The sequence below is a fragment of the Nematocida parisii genome (genome assembly GCF_000250985.1).
Source record: "Nematocida parisii ERTm1 unplaced genomic scaffold supercont1.3, whole genome shotgun sequence".
NCBI classification, from domain to species: domain Eukaryota; kingdom Fungi; phylum Microsporidia; genus Nematocida; species Nematocida parisii.
Window position 1 is genome coordinate 579,259 of NW_013524648.1, and position 22,698 is coordinate 601,956.

At 32.2% G+C, this 22,698-nt stretch overlaps 12 protein-coding genes across 12 annotated transcripts; 7 read left to right on the forward strand and 5 right to left on the reverse strand.

Annotated features, from left to right (window-relative positions):
• Positions 1 to 42: 42 nt before the first annotated feature.
• NEPG_01519 (uncharacterized protein) lies at positions 43 to 1,329 on the forward strand (the record flags this gene model as incomplete). The annotated part of the gene is made up of 1 exon (XM_013203893.1): positions 43 to 1,329. One exon carries the CDS (start codon positions 43 to 45, stop codon positions 1,327 to 1,329), a length of 1,287 nt encoding a protein of 428 aa, XP_013059347.1.
• A 122-nt stretch (positions 1,330 to 1,451) lies between these two features.
• NEPG_01520 (uncharacterized protein) lies at positions 1,452 to 2,334 on the forward strand (the record flags this gene model as incomplete). Its single annotated transcript, XM_013203894.1, has 1 exon — positions 1,452 to 2,334. The coding sequence occupies one exon, from the start codon at positions 1,452 to 1,454 to the stop codon at positions 2,328 to 2,330; it is 879 nt and encodes a 292-aa protein (XP_013059348.1). The 3' UTR covers positions 2,331 to 2,334.
• Positions 2,335 to 2,515: 181 nt separating this feature from the next.
• NEPG_01521 (GTP-binding nuclear protein Ran) lies at positions 2,516 to 3,218 on the reverse strand (the record flags this gene model as incomplete). Its single annotated transcript, XM_013203895.1, has 1 exon — positions 2,516 to 3,218. The coding sequence occupies one exon, from the start codon at positions 3,216 to 3,218 to the stop codon at positions 2,526 to 2,528; it is 693 nt and encodes a 230-aa protein (XP_013059349.1). The 3' UTR covers positions 2,516 to 2,525.
• A 199-nt stretch (positions 3,219 to 3,417) lies between these two features.
• Positions 3,418 to 4,088, reverse strand: NEPG_01522 (uncharacterized protein; the record flags this gene model as incomplete). Its single annotated transcript, XM_013203896.1, has 1 exon — positions 3,418 to 4,088. One exon carries the CDS (start codon positions 4,086 to 4,088, stop codon positions 3,438 to 3,440), a length of 651 nt encoding a protein of 216 aa, XP_013059350.1. The 3' UTR covers positions 3,418 to 3,437.
• A 560-nt stretch (positions 4,089 to 4,648) lies between these two features.
• NEPG_01523 (uncharacterized protein) lies at positions 4,649 to 5,470 on the forward strand (the record flags this gene model as incomplete). The annotated part of the gene is made up of 1 exon (XM_013203897.1): positions 4,649 to 5,470. The coding sequence occupies one exon, from the start codon at positions 4,649 to 4,651 to the stop codon at positions 5,468 to 5,470; it is 822 nt and encodes a 273-aa protein (XP_013059351.1).
• A 745-nt stretch (positions 5,471 to 6,215) lies between these two features.
• Positions 6,216 to 7,611, forward strand: NEPG_01524 (uncharacterized protein; the record flags this gene model as incomplete). Its single annotated transcript, XM_013203898.1, has 1 exon — positions 6,216 to 7,611. One exon carries the CDS (start codon positions 6,216 to 6,218, stop codon positions 7,500 to 7,502), a length of 1,287 nt encoding a protein of 428 aa, XP_013059352.1. The 3' UTR covers positions 7,503 to 7,611.
• A 1,379-nt stretch (positions 7,612 to 8,990) lies between these two features.
• On the reverse strand, positions 8,991 to 9,179 carry NEPG_01525 (uncharacterized protein; the record flags this gene model as incomplete). The annotated part of the gene is made up of 1 exon (XM_013203899.1): positions 8,991 to 9,179. The coding sequence occupies one exon, from the start codon at positions 9,177 to 9,179 to the stop codon at positions 8,991 to 8,993; it is 189 nt and encodes a 62-aa protein (XP_013059353.1).
• A 722-nt stretch (positions 9,180 to 9,901) lies between these two features.
• Positions 9,902 to 12,616, reverse strand: NEPG_01526 (uncharacterized protein; the record flags this gene model as incomplete). The annotated part of the gene is made up of 1 exon (XM_013203900.1): positions 9,902 to 12,616. One exon carries the CDS (start codon positions 12,614 to 12,616, stop codon positions 9,902 to 9,904), a length of 2,715 nt encoding a protein of 904 aa, XP_013059354.1.
• An 87-nt stretch (positions 12,617 to 12,703) lies between these two features.
• Positions 12,704 to 14,497, reverse strand: NEPG_01527 (uncharacterized protein; the record flags this gene model as incomplete). The annotated part of the gene is made up of 1 exon (XM_013203901.1): positions 12,704 to 14,497. One exon carries the CDS (start codon positions 14,495 to 14,497, stop codon positions 12,704 to 12,706), a length of 1,794 nt encoding a protein of 597 aa, XP_013059355.1.
• Positions 14,498 to 15,498: 1,001 nt separating this feature from the next.
• Positions 15,499 to 17,718, forward strand: NEPG_01528 (uncharacterized protein; the record flags this gene model as incomplete). Its single annotated transcript, XM_013203902.1, has 1 exon — positions 15,499 to 17,718. One exon carries the CDS (start codon positions 15,499 to 15,501, stop codon positions 17,716 to 17,718), a length of 2,220 nt encoding a protein of 739 aa, XP_013059356.1.
• A 915-nt stretch (positions 17,719 to 18,633) lies between these two features.
• Positions 18,634 to 19,878, forward strand: NEPG_01529 (uncharacterized protein; the record flags this gene model as incomplete). The annotated part of the gene is made up of 1 exon (XM_013203903.1): positions 18,634 to 19,878. The coding sequence occupies one exon, from the start codon at positions 18,634 to 18,636 to the stop codon at positions 19,876 to 19,878; it is 1,245 nt and encodes a 414-aa protein (XP_013059357.1).
• NEPG_01530 (uncharacterized protein) lies at positions 19,776 to 21,626 on the forward strand (the record flags this gene model as incomplete). The annotated part of the gene is made up of 1 exon (XM_013203904.1): positions 19,776 to 21,626. One exon carries the CDS (start codon positions 19,776 to 19,778, stop codon positions 21,567 to 21,569), a length of 1,794 nt encoding a protein of 597 aa, XP_013059358.1. The 3' UTR covers positions 21,570 to 21,626.
• Between the last annotated feature and the right edge of the window lie 1,072 nt (positions 21,627 to 22,698).

The following is a 22,698-nucleotide window of genomic DNA, read 5'->3' on the forward strand; positions in this document are numbered from 1 at the left end:
CAAATGTAGCAGAAATATTTAATTAAATATTTTTATGAGTGCATGGAAAATAACGAACAGAAAAGGAGTGAAATGAGCAATAAAGAAAATAAGCCAAGGAATAGCAGAGTAAAGAGAGTAAAACAAGAAAGCATCAAAGAGAATAAAGAAATAACAGAAGAAATGAAAATACACATAGAAGAGAAAGACAGTACTAACACAGACAGTACTAACACAGACAGTACTACAGATATAAATAGACTAAATAGTACTAATAATACTAATACAGATATAAATAGACTAAATAGTACTAATACTAATAATAATAATACAGACAGTACTACAGACAGTACTAATACTACTACTACAGACAGTACTACTACTACTACTGCTACTACTACTACAGACAGTAGTACTACTAACACAGACAGTAGTACTACTGGTATTATATGTAGTACTGATAATATATTATATGATAATACAGATATTTCTATGATTAATATGGATATATCCTGTGTTAAAGTGTACTTAGACAGTATATCAGTTATTAATACACTAAAAGAAACAAAAGTAATGATAATTACACCATTAAAGAAGGATGTACTTTGTATACAGAATAGACTAAATGAGAGACAGGTACTTGTAAAGAGAGTTTTAGAGGGGATAGAAGCACTTGATGAAGTAGATGTAAATTGTGTTATTATAAACAAGTTTAGGATAATTAAAGAGATGGGTCTGATCAGTGACTTAATCACAGCCATAGGGAACAGAAGAATAATTGCAGTGTTAGAAGAAGAAGAGGATGATTTAGAAGAATTGAAGGATTATAAATTATTAACTAAGAAATTATCACGGAGAGTGTTTTATGTTAAGGGCAGCAGTATATTCGACAGAATGGCAATGATATTCGCACTAACTAAAGCCAGACCCATAAAGAACCTTTGCATCCTTGTGGGTACACCCAGGGAGGAACGGCGTGTAGAAGTGTTCTTGCAATCATTTGGCATAGCAGTAAAATTATCACCAGATGTAAAAACAGAAGGTGTTGTAGGCATATTCAGTACGCACAGGAGCATAAACACAGAAATACTCCAGAAATATTCATTAGTCTTGGATATATCTGGGAGTGAACAAAAATCACTGGAAACCATTAAAGCGAGTGTATTAAGAATGGTAGCACACACAGAAAATGAAGATGCCCGGTTTAAGAAGATATTAGAACAAGCCATGACGTATAAATACAGGATAGACAGTGTAATACAGTTAATCACACCAAAAATACTTAAAAGAAGGGGTGAAATTGAGGCAAGTATAGTAAAACACTTACAGGGACCGCTTAGACTGATTTAAATAAGAATAAATAATAAACTTATCTATAAATATACGAAAGTGTTAAATAGTCCTATTATTACTGTATAACACACAACAAATAAAAATATTTTATGGCCTAAAAAAATAAATAAATTCTGGATATGCAGACACTCAGAGAAAGTGCTTGGTTTGGACTACCACGCGATAAAAGGAGTATATCCTGGCTGATTCTATTGGATATAATAGGACCATCTACTACAGAGATAGATAATGATATACGGAGTAGGTGTAAGGCGTACGAACAGTTGAATAAGCAGGGTATGAGAATGAACAGTCCAGAGATACTTCTGTCACCACTTACACACGATAAAGTACATAAACAGATAAGTAAAGATGTACTACGGATAGAGTGTGATGTGCGTGGTATAAATACGTCTGAGTGTTATATTAAAGCAATGAGTATTTTCTCACGGAGGTATCCTGTTATAAGCTATGTCCAGGGGATGTGTGATATTTTTAAGATGTTCATGGACGTACACTCACTCACGCATGAAATAGGAACAGCTGAAGCACTCGCATACTTATGCTTTGAGAAGATTATTGGTAAGTATTTAGACCACTTCTCATCGCAGCAGGCAGGTATTGAAAGATCAATCCAGGAGATAGAAGATCTTCTGATGAAGCACAGGCCTGTCCTTATGAAGTATCTGTATAAGCACTCTGTAGAGGTAAAGTACTTTGCGTATAACTGGATGTCCACTTTCCTGATGAGAGAGTTTCTGCAGCATAAGGAAATATTCGATGCCCACTTTTCTTTGGGCGTAGAGGAGTTTCTTCGGTTTAATATCTCATTCGCGGTTTCTGTGGTGATACACCTGCAGAATATTCTTATGGAAAGTGATTTTGAAGGGATTCTGCACACACTGCAGCACATCCAGGAAATGCACTGGGAGAGGAAAGAGGTTCAAAAAGTACTTTCTATGTGCTATATTATATATTCGGGTGGTACTCTTTGTGAGGAGTTAAATAAAAGTAAATAGAAACAGTAATAAATACTTATGCGTATGAATAATCCTTAGTAGAGTGATAGTACGAGTGACTTGCCTGTACGGACACTCCATAATTTATACTGTAATAGCGCACTACCACAGGAAGCACAGGATCCGTGCAGTTTTGTATTTCGTGTGGTGAGTGCTTTATAGGAGGGTTATTGTATTTGTTGTATTATTGATAATTTATTCAAATTCAGGGAGTGGTTGGTCTGTGGCTTCAGTTGACATCTGTGCAAACTGCTCAACCATTGCTACATCTACTTCTGCCTCAGGGGGAAGCAGTTCTGAATTTGCCACAAAGAACAGATCTGGCTTCTGGTAGAGTGTTCTGGTGAAGTAAAGGAAGGGTTTGTCGTAGTTGTAGTTACTCTTAGCACTTATGTCAAAGTATACTATATTCTGCATTATCTTTCTGTCTTTCATATGGGCTGGCTTTACTTTCCTGTCTATTATATCTACTTTGTTACCGCACAGACAGAGTGGAATAGTTGGGCAGATAAGGCGTAAGTCTCTGTACCAGTTTGGAACATTCTTGTACGTTATCCTGGACGTGGTGTCAAACATAATAATACCACAGTCTGCACCATAATAGTACGCATCTCTTAACCCTCCAAACTTCTCCTGTCCAGCTGTATCAAACACGGTGTAGTTAACTTGCCCATAATTTGTGTAGAATGGAAGCACGTACGTCTCTGCACCCACAGTGGCAATGTATCTCTTTGTAAATTCCCCTGTTAAATGCCTCTTAACAAATGTGGTCTTACCAGTACCTCCATCTCCTACTAATACTAATTTCTTCAATGGACCATCTAGAATGAATCCTCCTGCCTGCCCGGCGTTTCCAGTTGCTTCACTTTGATTGTTGCTGCCTTGCATAAAAAAGAAAAAAAACTACTATTTATACTTTTAGAAAAAATCAGTTAGTCTTCATTAATATGCACACAGAACATCCATATAAATAATATCCTGCTGTAATAACCATAATACTCATTCAATTGCCATTAATTACTTAATTATATCTAAATACCTAATTATAAATTATTCATAACCCGACATAACCCGATTTTACTTAAATTTCTCTTTTACTTTTTTATTTTATTTACACTTCTGTGCATTACATAATTTTATATTAGTATGCCTTCTGTTAATTAGCCTAATAAGCACAGATACGCTTAGAGTTATAGACAGCGTAGTAATAACAAATTTAAATGATGCAATTTCTGATATTCTATCGAGTATGTTGATTACTGCCATAAGACAAGTAAATGCATACGCATACACCAACATAAGCACAGAAGAAGGTGCTTTAAGCCCTTCTAATGTTTCTATTCTATCAAGAATCCTTGGATTCTTAAGAATTGCATCGATGTCATTATGGTATTTCTTGTCATATGACAGATTATGGTCTAATATGTCAATGGATGTAATATTTTTAAACCTCTTCTTGTGCTGTAAGAAGAAAGTAGGGAAACTAGTTGCTTTAAACCTCAGTGCAAGTATTGGATCATCACTGAAATTAAGCCTTTTAATTGAGAATACGCCCACTTTATAATCTTCAAATGATTCTAACCACTTTTTATATGATTCACAAGAAAAGCAAGTACTTTCTTTAGTATTATAATATATAAATATTAGTGTAGGTGTATTACTATTAAAGTCTTCTACTGTATACGTCTGAATTTCTGTGAATGTTTCTTTTGAATTTTGAATAAGCAATAGAAACACAAAGAAAATAGAAATATTCATACAAAAAAAATACTATACGTATTTATATAATGAATATAACCAAATATAGTAAAATTAGCACTAAATGACCTTATAGTAGTATATTAGTGCTACACAGTAATTAGTCTATTATACTATACTACTTATCATTTTATATACTTAGTCTATCATACTGTACTGCATATTACTTAGTCTATTATCCTGTATCTTATTATCCTATTACATATTATCCTGTATTCTATATTACATATTATACAGTATTCTATATTACATATTATACAGTATTCTATATTACATATTATCCTATCCTATATTACTTAGTCTATTACCTAGTCTATTACTTACTTACTATTCTATATTACTTAGTCTATTACTTAGTCACTTATTATCCTATATTACTTAGTCTATTACCTAGTCTATTACTTACTTACTATTCTATATTACTTAGTCTATTACTTAGTCACTTATTATCCAGTATATTGTTACTTAGTCACTTACTATTCTGTTGTACACTTAGTCTGTTATATGTGAATTATTCTAGAATTTTACTTTAGTTATATTCTGTGGTGTAAAAAATTTTCATGGAAATTCTTACACGAAAGAATAATTTACTAAGAATTAACAGCACAGATGGCAATATTTCTGTTATTAGAAATAATATAACAATGTACAGGAAGAGTGGCAAGTATTCTATACTTACTACACCAAACTATCTGGAAGTACTTGCAAATAAGAAGATTTATCTGAGCTTATTCAGAGAGGTGAATAACGTACATGTCATACCAAATACAGACGTAAAAGGAAAGACTTCTTTAAGTATATATTTAATAGGTGATAAGTACATAGAGCACTTAGAAGATACAATTATACAATCAGATGTAGACACTAAAAGAACCATAAATGACAGCTGTATATACTCTAATGTACTAGTAGTATTACATAATAGTAAAATAGTCATATACAACAAGTACTTAAAGAAGCTAAGTGATATTCCCATGCAAATGAAATACTGTGAGAAGATGAGTATCATAGAATACAATGGAAAGGGACTTATGGGCATACTCAGTTCAACAGAAAGGCGTGCATTAATTATTTATGATAAGGATATAATGAAAGACATTAAACTCACCAAGAAATCAAAGAGTATCAAAATGGTTATACACTCAGATAAACCATTCTGTATACTAACAGAAGGTAATCAGATCAGAATAATTGACATTCTAGGGGATAATGACAGAACAGTAGAAACAGAGCATATTAACAGTATTATACAGGCAGAGTACAGAGATGGCACTATATACACAATATCAACTGAAGGGATAGTCTGCTCATTGGGCATGGAAGAGACACTGTCAACTGCAGTGTATGTAGATGCAGAAGGCATAGAGAGCATTGGTCTATAAGAATAAATTATATAATATGCAATATTCTGAATAATTTCGGGTTATATCGGGTTATTTTATCTTTTATATTTTCGTGTGCTCTTCTGATTCTCATTCTTATTCTATCTTATTAAAAAATTTTCGTATTTAAGGTTTTGTTAATAACTTATTGGTATATGTGTTATAAATAATAAACATTCATTATTTATAAGTCATTATGTAAAATAAAATGTACGCATTTAAATAAAAATAAAAATTATTCACTATAATTTATAACACATTGTGTAATAATAAAGAATTGTTTCTAAAATTAATAAAATAAGGACCGCACTAAAACCATAAATAGATAAAAAATAAAAAAAGAAGGACAGAGGAGAAGAAGAAGAGGAGAAGAAGGAGAAGAGAAGACGATAGAAGGGGGAGATGAGTGTATGAATAGGCAGGTGAGTGGGTGGAGGGGAAGGAGAGGGAAGTAGAAGGAGAGTGGATAGGCAGGTGAGTGGATGGATAGTGGAGGGGAAGGGACAGGGAGGAGATGAGTGGATAGTGGCTGGCTGGATAGGCAGGTGACTGGCTGAGTGGCTGACTGGCTATGTGCATGTGTGGTGTAATGCATTATGTTTATTTCAGGTTATGTCGGGTTATTATCGGATATAGTTATAATATACAGTTAATAAGAATATATGTGACTAATCCACTAATTGATTTAAAAAATTTACTTCCGGTTATTTCGGAGTATAAAAAAATGAAAAATTAAAATATTTTTATGGTAATTAATATTGATGAAAAGACAACACATACCGCTAATCCACAAGAAGTAGCACAAGAACCAAAAGAAGTCAGTACAAAAGTACCAGAAGTATCAGAAACAACTGACAAAAAACCAGAAATGACCGGGGATATTCAGCACGTAGCGGGATCTTCTATAACACAGACAGAACAGTCTCCAGTAATACAAGAAGTCGAAGAATCCGAAGAAGTCGAGTCTCCAGTAGTACAAGAAGTCGAACAAGTCGAGTCTCCAGTAATACAAGAAGTCGAAGAATCCGAAGAAGTCGAGTCTCCAGTAGTACAAGAAGTCGAACAAGTCGAGTCTCCAGTAATACAAGAAGTCGAAGAATCCGAAGAAGTCGAGTCTCCAGTAGTACAAGAAGTCGAAGAACCCGAAGAAGTCGCTGAAGAAGTATCAGAAGTACCTGTTTCTTCAACAGCAGATGAATCATTAGTTAGTGAGACAATAATAAACCGTCCTATTTTCTTAGCAATAGGTTCTGAACAAAAGAAGGATACTACAGACGCCTCAGTAGCACCAGTTAAGACAGAAGAAGCCGCTGCAGGAGCCATAGTGGCAGAGCAGTCTTCAGTAGATGATAATATATCAGAAGAAGTTGATAATGAAGCAGATGATGAAGCAGATAATGAAGCAGATAATGAAGCAGAGGATGAAGAAGAGAATAAGCCAAACAGGTCAGAAGATATTCATCAAGCAGCAAGAGAGGTTTTTGTACCTTTTATAGTGGATCCTAGTGCAATAAACCCGAAGCCACTAGTATCAACCACTTCTCATACACCAGCAGAAGAAGACCAGAAAACTCTCACTCCAGCAGGAGAAGACGACCAGGATGCTACCACTTCTCATACACCAGAAGAAGAAGACCAGGGTACTGCCACTCATACAACAGCAGAAGACGAGCAGAAAACTCTCACTCCAGCAGGAGAAGAAGTAGGCCAGGATACTGCCACTTCTCATACACCAGAAGAAGTAGGCCAGGATACTGCCACTTCTCATACACCAGAAGAAGAAGACCAGGGTACTGCCACTCATACAACAGCAGAAGACGAGCAGAAAACTCTCACTCCAGCAGGAGAAGAAGTAGGCCAGGATACTGCCACTTTACCAGCAGGAGAAGAAGTAGGCCAGGATGCTACCACTTCTCATACACACCAGCAGGAGCAAGCCAGGTTACTCCCCCTCCAGCAGACCAGATTATTCCCCCTCCAGCAGAAGAAGAAGGCGATGCGCCTGTTCATTTCTGGAGTAATCGGGTTATGATTATTGCAGGAGTGATTGTAGTCATTATTATAATTAGTTTTAGTATATTCTTACTACAGTTAGTCAAAACAAAAGGATTTATGACTAATTAAAATAATATATAACCCGATATAACCCTAAATTATATTGGATAATATTAAATTGAATTATACTCTAAGATTAGTGTTATAAACAGTAATAAATATGAGTACACCTAAACTTATACACCTACACATTCTATCTCTATTTATTTACATTCGGGTTATTTTGAATTTATGATATTTAAATATCATAATGTATTCCATAATTATGCTTACTATAAGTATTCCTTCTAATGAAATAGGTCTACTTGAACCCCCTTTAATTCTGCCTAAGCTACTATTACTGATCTAACTAGAAATTATTTATACTGTAATAAGAATGCGTATGTGCTTCAGAGTGGATTAAGTACGTATTTAATTCATTTAGGAAGGCTTCTGTGGTGGCACCACCACCCATGCATGGGCCATGAGGGAGATCTGTCAGTGTGCTATCTTGTACAATGATCATTCTAAAGCAAAGGCCGGTATCTCTGAGTTAGTATGTTAACATATGACTATTTAACTGGAGCACATCCACAATTTAGAGGTGACTATGCAAAGCATTGACGGATTAACTTTAGTACTAGGCCTAGCACAACTACGCCCAGGACTTCGTGTCCGTGCTGGCTTAGACTGTTTCTTAATACAATAAAGAGCTATCTCCATTCACTCTCTTGGCTACGTAGCAGGGTGGTGGTGGCGTGACTCCATGTGAGTACATCAGTTTCATATTAAGACAGAAAATAGGCCAGGAAGTGTACTTTGCCCATTATTACTTTATAAAAACAGAATCCATAATATATTCTGTCTGTATACTGCAATTTACACTGTAACATATTAACAAATGATTCAATTGCTAATTTATGCCTATTGTACAGGACTCTTTTATCATGCACTGTTATATATTTATGCCTTCTATTTTACAATTAAATTATTATCGGGATAGTGACGTATGTTCTGATACTCATGCCGTGGCAGTGATGGTCTTCATATGGATCATATGGATTAAGTATGAAAAAGTCATTATAATAGTACTTAGCAGCATATTTCCTACTTGGTACTTCTGGGTTTACTATTACTGTATAACGTATATCCAGTAGTTGTTGTATGTGCATGCATATACACAGCTGGTTTATATCTGTATAATTCTTTAACCCGCACACATTATAATTAATAGTATTCTCATTATAAGGACCAAGTGCACTAGAAGATACAAAGAGTTTAGAAAGGAATGTGGGAATATAGGACTCTTTGAATTAATATCCATGTACTTCCTTTTTAATTCTGCTGGGTATAAGAACTGTGCACAGTAAGCTTCTGTTTTATAAATGTCTTCTTCAGTGTAATAGAAGAGTACTTTACAGTTATTATCCTTTATAGTGCATATATCTTATGATAATTCAATTAGATTTATTATTAAAGACATAATTCAGTACTTGCAGTATTTAAATGGGCAGACATTCCCTTTGTATATACTGTTCTTATTACTCCCTGTCCTAAATATTATCTTTAAGTCTTCTATTATTTCATTAGTCGTGTGTAAGTAGTACGTCACAGTTATTTCCCTATCCTTTTGATGAATGTATAATGAAAGGTGGATTATTTCAACTGTTTGCATATAATGATTTATAAACTGTATGTGGTCCTAATATCGTGTATGTGTAATAATATACTTTATGGTACGTGTCCCTTTCGATTGGATCCATTTGGTATTCTGATGCATTCCAGGGTATCTTATGCGTACATGGTGTGCTTATTTTATATGGCTGTGTGAAGTATTCGTATAATACAAGTACATTATGCTGCTTATACTCAGTAAATACAGAATTTGCAGTAATACTTTACTACTCTTCTTACGGATGGGTGTAATAATCGTATTTATTTGTGGTATGTGAACTATCACATTTCTAGTAGGGAATGTATTAATTAACATAGGATTATCATACGTTTATTCTTTCATTAGTACACTCAGAATATTCCACGCAAGGGATATCTGGGTTATCATTACTTTCTGTACTTCTTATTTGATCTATAGCCAATAATACGTCTAAATCACTTGTATCCGCTGTATTAGACCTATTTTCATAATCATCCACTGTTAATACTTGGATTATCCCAGGGAATAATGGACTTTTCAGTTTATAACTCCTGTAATTTACCAGAACATTCTGTATAAGAAGTATCCGTACCAGACGTACCGTATTAATAACGATAAAGTAGACATATGCTTAAATTAACCAAAGTATCAAGAAGGATTAATCAAGAATCCGGGTTATTCGGGTTAAATACTTCAGAATTTCATATAATGGATAATTTAATTAATTCAGTGACTGTTATTCATTATAAATAACTGTTGAATTTTTGTGTTAATATGTCTATAATCTCTGCATGTAATCCGTAATTACTCATTCTATAATTACTGCTTTTTATAAAAATAATGCCATCAGAGCTATTCAGAATTTCTTGTTTTTTAATGCAAGTGGGAATTTCAAGGCGTGGATTACCAAAGAAAAGTGGCAGTTTCGGGTTATTTCTTAGTATACCAAAGAGATCCGCAGCAGTAGAACAAAAAATAGGAGAATATTTATAATCTGCATTACAAGGTGTTTTATACAGACAGAATCCATAATTTATCGTATCTCTACTGGGATGTCTTCTAAGCACTGTATCCATAAAGGATGCAATAGCTGGTTTTATACACTTACTGGTACTATTTCTATGATCTATAGATGCACTATTAAAAGTGTATTTAGTGTACTCGCTTATATTTTGACTCATTTTAACTGTCCATTTTATGGTGCAACTAGTATTATTCACAGAAGTATATTCAATATTCATTAAGTAGCAATTTATATCCTCATATATATCATTGGAATTTCGTATGATAAAGTCTGTATAGTAATATTTAGTATATTTAGATGATTCCTGGGCATGTTCAGTATTTTCATTGATTAGGGCACTTTCATTCTGGTTATACTTCATAGTATTCTGGGTTAGTTTGATAGGGATTAAATCTGTATAGAATTGGTCTTTAGCAAATCTATTGGGTGGGATATAACCCGAATATCCTGAGAATATTATAGAAGATACAAGCAGTGGTGATAAAAATGTGGGTATCCTGAAGACTTCATGAGTATTATTAGGCATCTTCATACGGATATTTTCATGGATTATATTTTGTTCTGCACTATCCGCGTGATCAGGATTATAAAACTCAGCGAATATAAGTTCAGCAGTTGACATATTCTCTTCTATTAGATAGAATACAACATTACACCCAGTACTTTCTATTTGTTTTATGGTTTTAGACATATCCTCAGATGTAAAGTTAATTATTGACCATGTTTTAGTGCTATGTGTGAATTTAAATGGGTATATGGCTTTACATTTCTTATTTGGCTGCCGGGTTTCTTTACAGTATAATATATGCAAGTACATCACAATATCCTTAATGCTATGGATGCACACTAGAAGTGAAGAATTTTCATCACTTTTAATAAAGAATGGGAGATGGACCATTTCAATGGTTTGTTTAGTAATATCTACAAACTGTACGTGATAATGATAATTAATTGAGAGTGGGATGAACTTCTGCCTGGAGTTTACGTCAAAGTACAGGTTTATATTATTTACAACAAATCTATTATTTACGTAGGTGTATTCCAGTACTTCTGCTTTAAAATCGTAATATTTATCTGATAAGATACTTCCACCGAGTAAGCAGTGACTACCATCACTTGATAGAGCCATATGCTTCATACTTTCTAATGAGCTAAGAGAGTATCTCCAGTCATTTTCTACACTTGCCAGATTTGATGAGTAGTAGTAGAATTTACTCATCACAAATAATACGTAGTTAAACACATTGGGCAGGCTATTATTCTGAGAATTTCCTTTAAATATCTTATCCTTTATGATAAAGAAGTGCATATCAACTAATTCTGTGTTTTTTTGTGCTATGCCTATAAGATAGCTTATAACACTAAACATAATAATTATATCACATGCTTGGATATTCTCTGTTGTGTTGACTTTAAGTACATTCTGTTTTATTAAGTGTATTAAATGGTTTACACTTTCATTTGATATAATGCGCATATCTTCGTATATCTCTGGTATACACAAAATATGGTTTAATTTAATCTTTAACTCTCCATCACTATCCTCACTTGTGCAAGCATTCTGCTGCATAACTATCATACTGCTTAAGCAGTAGTACATATTTATTCTTTTTTTAACCCATATGTCACCAAGAGTCTCTTTTTTATTTAAATGCATACCAGGCGCAGATGCAAAAATAGTAAACTCCTTGTATGAGTATGTATATGGACCATGTTTTATAGAGTACTCTACTATATCTTTAAGAATATCTGGGTAGTATCCAGGATTTGTTTTTTTACCTATCGTATTACTACTATTACACAAGTATTCTTTAATAACAAAGATTCTCTCAGTAATAGAATCTCCTAAATCTTTAATAAGAAGCCATATATTCTTAGAATTCTCATTAGACCAGTGCTTAATGAATTCAGCAGACCTATTTACTACAGCAGTATTCTCTATTTCATTCTGTACATTCCTAAACTTAAACTTACATATATTCTTAAAAATACAATTTCTTTCTAGAGAGTGTACATCTAATTGCTTATTACACCGATAGTTTAAATAGTATATAATACCATTAGCTTTATCTATATTACGTGTTTTATATGAATTCACTTCACTTTTTCTTATAAATGCACTATTTCTTCTTCTAATTTCAGGTAAGTTAAATTCTTCTTTATTTAATGATTTTGCCAGTGCTTCTAATATACACATACCAGCACTTGCATTCTCTGCCAAGTATACTTTATTAGGTAAATCTGAATTTTGGTATACATTCTGGGCCGATGTACCTTGTTCTCTTTCTGCATTATATACATTATTTATGCAATCTAAGTCCCTTTCATTTTTTCTTTTATACCCTCTTCCATTTGATTCGTTTTTATCTGCTGTGCCTATTACTGCCTGTATATACAATAGCGCCATAATGAGCACTTCTGTCCTAGATTTCATTATGCTTAATATTTTTAAAATTAAAAGTCCGTAAATAGTTAAATTTGAATTATATCGGGTTATGCTTATTATCTGATTTTATTCAAGTTATAAAAGAGTAATGCGTGCGTTCAATATTGGGATGTTTAATGAATTGATTGAATTTCCCGGGTTCGGCATGTATTTTGTGAACATAGTGGTTTCTCTGTTGTAAATGAACATAACTGAAGGTATTTCTTCTGTATTCTGCATTACAGTGAAGGATAAATTAATCCCTATAAGTTGTCTTGTGTATATTTTATTATACTTACCTAAAGAACTCCACCAAATATGTGCACTTTTATTAAATTCGTCTGAAACCGTTGTATTAGTTAAGCCATGCTCTTGTATTATACGCATATGGTCAAATAACAGTGCTGCCTTTTCACCTTCCTCCAGCCCGAAATTTAAAGAACGCATTGACACTATAAACTTTAAAAGCAAGTACTGGATACAATCTTCAATAGTTGTATTTAGTGTTTCAATGAAGGAAATACTCATTTTTTTCTTATAATCAGGGCTCTTTATGTTTATTTCATTAACTTCTTTAGATACAATACTGTGTATAAACTGATTATTTATAATTTCTGGGGCGGCTACTTTTATTTCTTGCTTTATATTAAGCTCTATGAATACTTCTGAATCTGACTTTAATTTCTGTGCGTATCCTATAACACTCATATTTAATGCAGAATTTATATGGACGGCTTCTAAGTCCACAATCGTATCAAAGATTAATATATATTTATACGGAACTGGGTTTGGCATTGCACTCAGATTCTGTATCCATTTAGTCAATCTGTTCATTAAATGGATTTCTTGTGAGAGTATTTTGTTATACTGCGATATAAAAGCACTGCGGTTTGCTGAGCCGTATACTTTTAATGGGAATAATATTTCAACGCTAGTTATAGACAGAATCCTCTTACCACTAGTATCTCTACCCGCCAGATACAAAAAGTTAAGAAATTCATTCGCACAGTATGTAGCCACTCTAATTGTATCTGCTTTAAACCCGAATTTAAACGTATCTGAATGATTAGGCACTGTGTAAATAGACCGCATCATACGAATATGTTCTATAGTCTTTATGCAACAAAGCGTTTCATACTCTAAATACAGTGAGTATGCAAGAGTCTTATTTAAAGAAAGAATATCATTAATAAAATGGTTGATATAACTATCCCTCCATAACCAAGCATGAATACTGTATAATACATCCATGCAATCACATGAAATATTATATTCATTACAGCACACATCACACTGTTTAACAATCAAATATAGATTAATCCAATTAAGATATATAGCTCTGTACATTTCGTACAGGTACAATTGCGCGGTCTTTACGTCAGATACAATAATATTCAATCGGTGCACTTTAAGATATATATTATTAGTCTTAGTAATTAAGTATACCGGATGGTTTGAATCAGAAAACAAAGGAATGTCTATAATATTAATGAATGAGCCTGCATTACACAGTGACAAACTTTCCAGTGAATCTATTATATCTGTGCATATGCTAAACCTGGTTAAATCCTGTGCATGCCTGAAAATAACATCAGGATACTTTTTTTGCTGACCATTCGACCTATCCACATAAAACCCAGTAATCTTACTTTTATAAATATTCCAGTTATCTATGAAGTTTCTTGGGTCAAATGCAAATTCAATTTTGAATTCATGCAGTGCCCCCATTTTCATTATGCGCAAAGATTTCTGTGTATTTTGTATAGGTATGCTTTTATATGTACTATGCATCTGTTTCTGTGCAGTATTTATGTATTCATACGTACTTTTTATTTTATGTATAAATAGGAGTATACAGCAGGCAATGCATGGATTCTTGAATATGTTCATAATTTACAAAATAGAATTTTAGATAAAAATGAAATAATGAAATAATTTTTAAATTACTGTTATACAATATGTCATTTATCCTCTGGTGCACAATTAAGACACATTAAAAAATCGGGTTATTCGGGTTATATAACTTTAATTTCCGTATATAACAACTGTATATGACTTCACACGTGTACGCGTGTGGCTTTCACATTAGGCATAGTTTATCGTATGATAGAAAACAATATATTTCAAAATTCAGAAAATATATTTACATGTGTAGTATAAGTATGTACTGACATTTCTTAGTGTTTTAACTTATTTACAGTCTTATATCTTAGCAATAACTATACAGATTAATGAGAACGGGCATAATTAATAAAAGAAATATCAATTATAATTCTACAACAAATTAAATTTCATATTTTAGAAGTCTTTTATAGTACTAATTTATATTTTGAATACCATTCTTTGTTAGTTATGACATTTACATATCATAAAGTATATTTTAATTGGTTTATGCATTATATTAGTTAAATAAAAAATTCAAATGGAATTAAGAGAATTATACACGTTGGTTCTCTGTGGACCCACGGAGATCATACGTGCCCTAGCAGTGGCATTACACCATTTGAAATAATGCAACAATTGGTGTGCTAGCAATATATGTGTATGCATTATTTGTGATATGAATACGCTTGTAGTGTTATAAATAATCAGGGCGGAAACTATATAAGAGTTTCTGGAGCTTAATAAAGAAGATTAATTATGACAAATAGAAGTTCACACTCACGAGGAAGAGGGAAACCAATTATAGATAATAGATAATGTTGTATGCTAAGACTAGCATAATAGGAATATTATGAGTTATTTAATTAATATTCATAGATTGCATATATGAACTATATTCAATTATAATAGAATCTAATGGGTTAATATAACAACCGAAGATATTTATGCTTCCTTAATAGGACAAATTAAATTATTTAAAGTATAAATTTAAATTTAAAATTAAATAAATGCTAAAGTTTAAGATACCCTTTCCCAAGAAAACAACTAATAAGAGAGATTTATATAGAATAATAATCATGTGCACAATGTACATCGCACATATTTTATTTATAGTCCAAAATATATCTGAAATTGGCTTTAATGTACTGTGTAGCACTAATAATGAGGTTGAAATAGAACTTAACCCGAATGGGCCTTTATTTCATAATGCTTTATATATTGCATATAAGAATCAATTTATATACAACAAAGTAATATGGGCAAAGGAGGTAGAGAAGTATTTATGTAAGCTAGAAAAAGGAGAATTAGAAAAACCAGATGAATTAGATGGAATAGAAAAACTAGATGAAATAGAAAAACTAGATGGATTTAATATATTAGAAAGACTAGATAAATTAGATGGAATAGAAAAACTAGATGAAATAGCAAATGTGATGGGTGGACCAAGATTATATATTAAAGATGTAATTGTAGAGAGAAACAAAATAATGATGAATATATTGAAAAACAAGATACAAGAGGCTGATATTTGCAAGGATCAAGATAGGAGGAAGTATTTAATAGAATACTCTCATCAGCTACTTTTGCTTTTTCCATCTAAATATGGTATTTTTTCAACTGTATCTGAGAAGGAAGACTCACTTTCAAATTATTTATTAGGACAATTAGATCCCACTTATAGTAATCGCACTGTGGCTGCTCTTTTTATTTTGTCACAGGGGGTGGACTTACCCATTGAAGTAAAAAAAGAAAAAGATGGAAGTAGAACAATAAACCTTGTTCTAAATGAGAAAGAAGAGAAAAAAGTCTATATTAAACAAAAAATTTCTATAAGTAAAGAAAATGCAAGAAACCCAGAGTACATTACAGAAATAGAACAGCTTATAAACTTTCTGCGGGACTGTATGAAAAATCCTATATTCTCATTAGACAATCCAAAAGGGATCAAGGAGCCTACTGCGTATGAAGAATTTATGACAGGCGACTTTTTGAACACTCCACAGTTTCTTATTCAGTCGTACATATATGAAATACTTGATGATAACATCGTGTACAATGATATTATGGTAGAAATCGTGAATATTTTAATTTCTAATATATATTTCGAGTCTGATCCAGATCTAGTAGAAAAAAGCAAACAACTATATAATAAGTGCTTTTTACAATTAGATAACGAGGATCAAATAAAAATATATAATAATACGGTTAAAAAATACTTGGCGGATATAAAAAAATTAGATTCGAATGAAAGCAAACACCCGTGGATTCCCTTTAAGCATAGATATTCTAATCTTACACACACGCGTGTACAAAAGCCTAATCTAGATACAGCTGAATCACAGATTGCAGCCGAAGAAGATGCGAAATACTCTAATACTGTAGAATTTGCTCTGCTAACACTATTCTGCTGTATGATGTATGATCCAGTGGATAACAAATACACCACAGAGCATCTATCCGAAACTTTTTGTTTAGATGTAAAAGAATTCTTCAAGAGGCATGATGACCCAGATCAGAAAATTACCCAGAAAATGCAGCAAGAGTGGTCTAACATACTTTCGAATTTAAAGGATTCAAGCATTCGCTATAACAAAGACAAATATGAACTAAAAAGCGGACTTATAAATATTTTACATGTTATAAAATGCATAGCCGGTGATGAAAAAATGGTTAATAAAGCGATTATGCATGTGAAAGGAGAGAGTAAACTTCGCTCCTCTGGCCGGCCTGACCCACGCAGTAAGATAGACAAGTTGCTTATAAAATTGTCTAAAAGCACAGACTTGCATATAGATGAGTATTCATTTAAAATGGAAAAAGTATCTGAAAATGAATCAGACTTTTTTGGAAGGATTTCATTGATATATGCGTCGGATAAAAGGCGAAATGGACTGATTTTTACTATATCTCAGACGCATATGGCTATAGATATATATCCTGAAGAGGTCTTTGATTTAGACTCCCAGGAAATTTATGACCAGGAAAGTAACCTTATTCTTTATACAGGCTTCGCTAGTTTCATAACTAAAAAATATGAAAATCCTACTAGCTTTATAGAATATGTAATACTACAACGTGCAAAAATACATGAAGAAATAATTGGGGCTAGACAGTATGCAATACAGTATGTTCATTCAGATTATGTTAAAGAATGGATACGCGAAGATAAAAATCTGCCAATAGACTTTATATTTCTGCAAGGAAGAATAGCAGATATGATGGATTAAAAGTAATACATTATCATATATTTTCGGGTTATTTTTAATACAAACAGTTTATTATTATATGATGTGTGGAGTCTCAGCTGGATAGATGGCTGGTACCACATACTTGTTCCGTATACTTCATTATCTCGTTATGTTTTAGAATTCTTTGATAGTACGGGGCATTGCTGTCCTTTCACTAGGAATGGCTTCTCTTGTTGGGCGAACTTCTTTAAATTCTAGCATCAACGGCCCCCGTATAGATCGATAATGGGCGCTTGTACACACTTAGAAGTGTATGGTTTGTGGTCTTCGAATGAGTGAGTCCTTGTTGGAATGAACATGCCGTGTATTATGATCCTTCTCCAAGCGAGAATGTCTGATCCCTGGTCTGTTGACACTCGCTCTCACGCTCTGGGTAGTTTAATGCTTTACTAAGTAATCATAATATATTGTATATTATGTTATGATTATTCGAATTATACTGTAATCTCGCCAATTTAGATAGTAGAATCAGAATACACCCCACATACTCTGGGCATAGTCTATGCGCATAGGACTATATACAGAGTATTATAATAATATTTATGAATGGATTCAGAAATATAAATTATTTTCTATCTGGGCATAAATAGGCCAGTAATAGAATTTCTACAATAATTATAAATATAAGAAAAATTCAAATACAATTTTATTAAAGAATCCAAATATCATAAATATAATGTTAATTCTCCATGGACATATGAATATCCTACTTTAGAAGTGAAATTAACCACTATAAAGACAATACAACAATTAATTTAAGAGACCTCTTTGACAGATTTATTAGGAGATAGTCCAATGTCATTTGTAATAATGCCATATTCATTAGAATCATAAATTCTGTCAAATAAAACTATATAATCGTTTCTGAAAATCAATGAATAACAAGTTTTAATTATGCCAAACAGCAATTTACAATTAAAAAATGAAAATTGGGCTATATCTTTTTTATTTTTTAGTTTTAATATTAAAGATATGCATATAAGAAAGAAAATTGTTATTGGAATGATTATTTTATGTAAGATATACTGTAAACTAGAAACAAGTAGCTATGTGTCGTTGCATAATAAAAATATTGATGGTAAAGGATTGAAAATTCGACTGGGGGGGTCTTTATCTCCAATAGGCCCGTTCTTTTCTGAGAAGCTTAATCTAATGCGTGCAAAACGGTATTTTTCGTCGGAGATGGATATACAGTACAATCTAAATATTTATGCTACGAATAATGTGTGGGAATTAATAGACTTTAATAGAAAATTCAATAGTGATACTGCTCATTCAAAAGAGATACTTGCTAAGCACTGCAAGAATCCAATTTATATTAGAGATTATCACCAAACAATAGCACACTTATTTCCTTCTTTACTTAGCAATCTATCTATATATACGTGTGGAAAGAATTCATTCATGAGGTTTATTCAAAGTGAGCATGTGGATGAGCACAGACTTAATATTTTAGCCTCATTATTTTTATTAGCAGAGGGTGTGGATATACCACTGACTGTAGAAGGCACTGGGTCGAAACAGATGCTAGTTCTAAAGGACATTATCACTGGAGAAGAGAAATTCTCTTTAAGCATGCTTGCTATGTGCAATGTAAAGTATGCTGATAACACAATGAAGGATGTTAAACTAATACAACGAAAGGCTGTTAGTGTTATAAAATTCTTTATAGACAATAAAACGAATCTAGATATACGGGAAGGAGGTGAATATGCAGAGCCTAAAACCTATGAGGAGTTTAAAACTGGAAAGTTTTTATGTAATTCTAGATGGCTAATACAGTATTATATATTTGAGTACTTGGAGAGTGAAGATAGTACAGTTGAACTTGCAAAAATCGTGTATTCTATGCTTATGGAGAGTATAGAAAAGAAAAAGAGTGAAGAGAGTGAAGAATCAAATGATGAAGTGAAATATTTGGAAAGCATTGTTAATAAGTGTTTTGTGAGGTCTAATGGGATGTGTCTAAGAATTGGAGGATGCGTACATTGGACTTGTTGTATGGCAAGGACTTTTTATGTGATACATTTTCATTTATGGGTATTCATGATTTTCCACTCTATAAATGTGTTCCCTCTTATAATAGAAAAGAAAATTCCTTTAATAATAGTATTCTGTACAGCAATCATGCTGAAGTAGAATTACTTTTCTTGTTTTTCTATTTGGCATACGATCCGGTGAAGAAAGAATACACTACAGAGCATATGGGAAATGTATCACCAGATTTGAAGAGGTTCTTTACCAAATATAAAAAGCCATCTGATACAATTACATATGCGATGCACAATGATTGGAGTAAAGTAGTAGCTGATCTAGACAACAAAAACATTATATATGTCAACGCCAATAGAAATAAACTTGCCACGTGTATAATAAATACACTATATGTTGTTTCTGAAATAACTGGAAGGTATTCTATAGAGAAAAAGACTCTTAATGAGTTTAGAACCCTTCTGAAAAAAAGCGGATGTTTGAGTAATTTAATAGAAACAGTAAAGGAATATGCAAAGAATCTATTTACATCACTCACTAAAGAATCCAGTCTATCAATTCAAACTCTTTTATTACTGACAAACAATGAGAGTTCTAGTGATACTAATAAATGCAAATCAGCTTTAAAAAAAATGATAAAGAAAGAGATAAGAGTAACCATATCTAATATATCTAAAGAAGAACTGGATTTAGATGGTAAATTGCTTCTAAATGGAAAATTGACTATAATACACGAGTATCCTGAGCACTGTAGGCTAAAGATAGAATTATGCCATCTAAACTCTTATACACCCATTAAAAACACACTCTGCAAACACATTCATCTAAATAGTTCTAAGAGTGCTGCTGCAATTGATATAATCGATTCTATTAATAGAGAAACAAATAATAGTCTGTCCGATTATATAATTAAGCATATCTTAGAACAAGCACTGCCTAATAATTCTACTAAGAAGAAAAATAAAGATTCGTGCACAGAAAATATGAGCCTGGCAAACGACAACAATATATCCTATCCAATTGACAAGTTCTTCTTGTACAATTCAATGGAATTAGAACACAATTTGCTAAAAACAATACATCACATTAGAAGTTGTCTCTTAGGGCATCCTCTAGAGAAAACTGACCCGTGGGCCCGAACTATTTCTAATATGATAGGAGACCTTTCTCTATATAAATTTAATACAATTGTGAAGATGGTCTTCACTTCAATGTATCTTGGTGGATTATACAAAAACTGCACTAAAGAGATGAATATACCTGATAAAACAATTTCTAGTGATCATTATTTAGTAAATGAACTATATAAATATATTGTTTATTTACAGAAAAGTGGGTCTACTACTGGCAGTGTAGAGCTTATAAAGGCATATTTGGCAGCAGGAGATCGAATGGGGCAAATCTTTTCCTTTTTCCTAGAAAGGGGGGTATCACCCGACTATACCAAATTCCTCTCTGTATTGACACTAGAAGGCACAACTATAGAATATTTGGATGAAATTGCAAAATTTATAGATAGTTTAGACAAAAACAATCCAAAGTATAAAAATCTTGAGCCTTCTAATGATGTATGGATTATTTGGCTTAAAATGTCCTTTAAGTCAAATATTTTTGTTCCGGTTATACAAGAAATCTTTGATAAAATTACTATTGATGATGCGCTTTTGAGCAGGAATAAAGACAAACTTAAACATCCTGAAAAGACTAATGATGAATTATTGAGTTTGTTTGTACAGTCTAATACACTGTATAAAAAAATGATAGAAACTGTGAAGTCTCTAATAGAGAAGTATCCTAAATATTCTGAAATATTTTATTATACAATGAAGAGGTATTAATAATACGGTCTAAGTTAAATAATGCACTATTTTAAATAGAGAGAATACTATATGAGTTACTCGGATTATTCGGGTTAATTAATTAAACATATATGCTTAAACATGTACAGTTGTTTTCTTAGGAAAAGGCATTCTTAAACTTTGACTTTTATTGAATTTGTATACGTATTTATAGACCGTAAAATCTATTTAAATTATGTTGCCATGTTGTGTAACAATAATTTCTGATCTAGTCTGAGCTGGCATGTTTATGTAAAACATTACAATAACTCATGTCATGCTAACAAATGCTATTCTTAGCATACAACATGTACTATATTGTATTTTAGCCTTAGAAGGTTTATTTTCTTTATAATGGCATGTACTGTTTAAATACTAGTATTCTTGGTTCAGTATGCATTATAACGCTCTAAGTATAACTTAATAAAATTAGTCATTTGTGCATGTTTTAACTTATGATTTAGTGTCTGTTCTATATAATTGTTTTATTGTAGTTCTAGGCTGTTATATTCCTATTTGACTGGTTTTAGTTATATCTGATAAATCATTTAATTTTTACTCTTTGTTTCTTATGGTATTATTAATAATTAGTTTAATTCCTTTATAATATAATCAGAAATTGAAATAAAAATAATTTATCCTTTACAAAAATAATAAAAATAATACACTTATAATAGAAAACAGTCAAAGACAGACAGACCATCTATTAAAGTAAGAAGAAGCCGGTGATGGCGAGTTTATTCTAGCAAATTCACAGGCACTTTAATCCTGTAAATATCTTATTCTCTGGTATATCTTAAGCATATTTAAGATATAATAATGTATAACAGACATATTCTCTGTATATAATACACTGTATAACCAATACATTTATTATATACTGAGTTTATATTGATTTTTAGTCTTTTTGTTATAACAGAGAAAAGTATTCATTTTAGTTATAGTGTAACTTAAATGAAGTAGCTAGAAAATTTACTAACCCTTCCAAAGGAGTTATAAGTGCACACAAATAACAGAAATATTTCAGAGTATATTCAAATATCCAGGTATTTCAGGTTATTTCGGGTTATTTTTAATAATTCTGTGTTAAATATGTGTATTCTTCTGTAATATTTAAATAATTTTAATT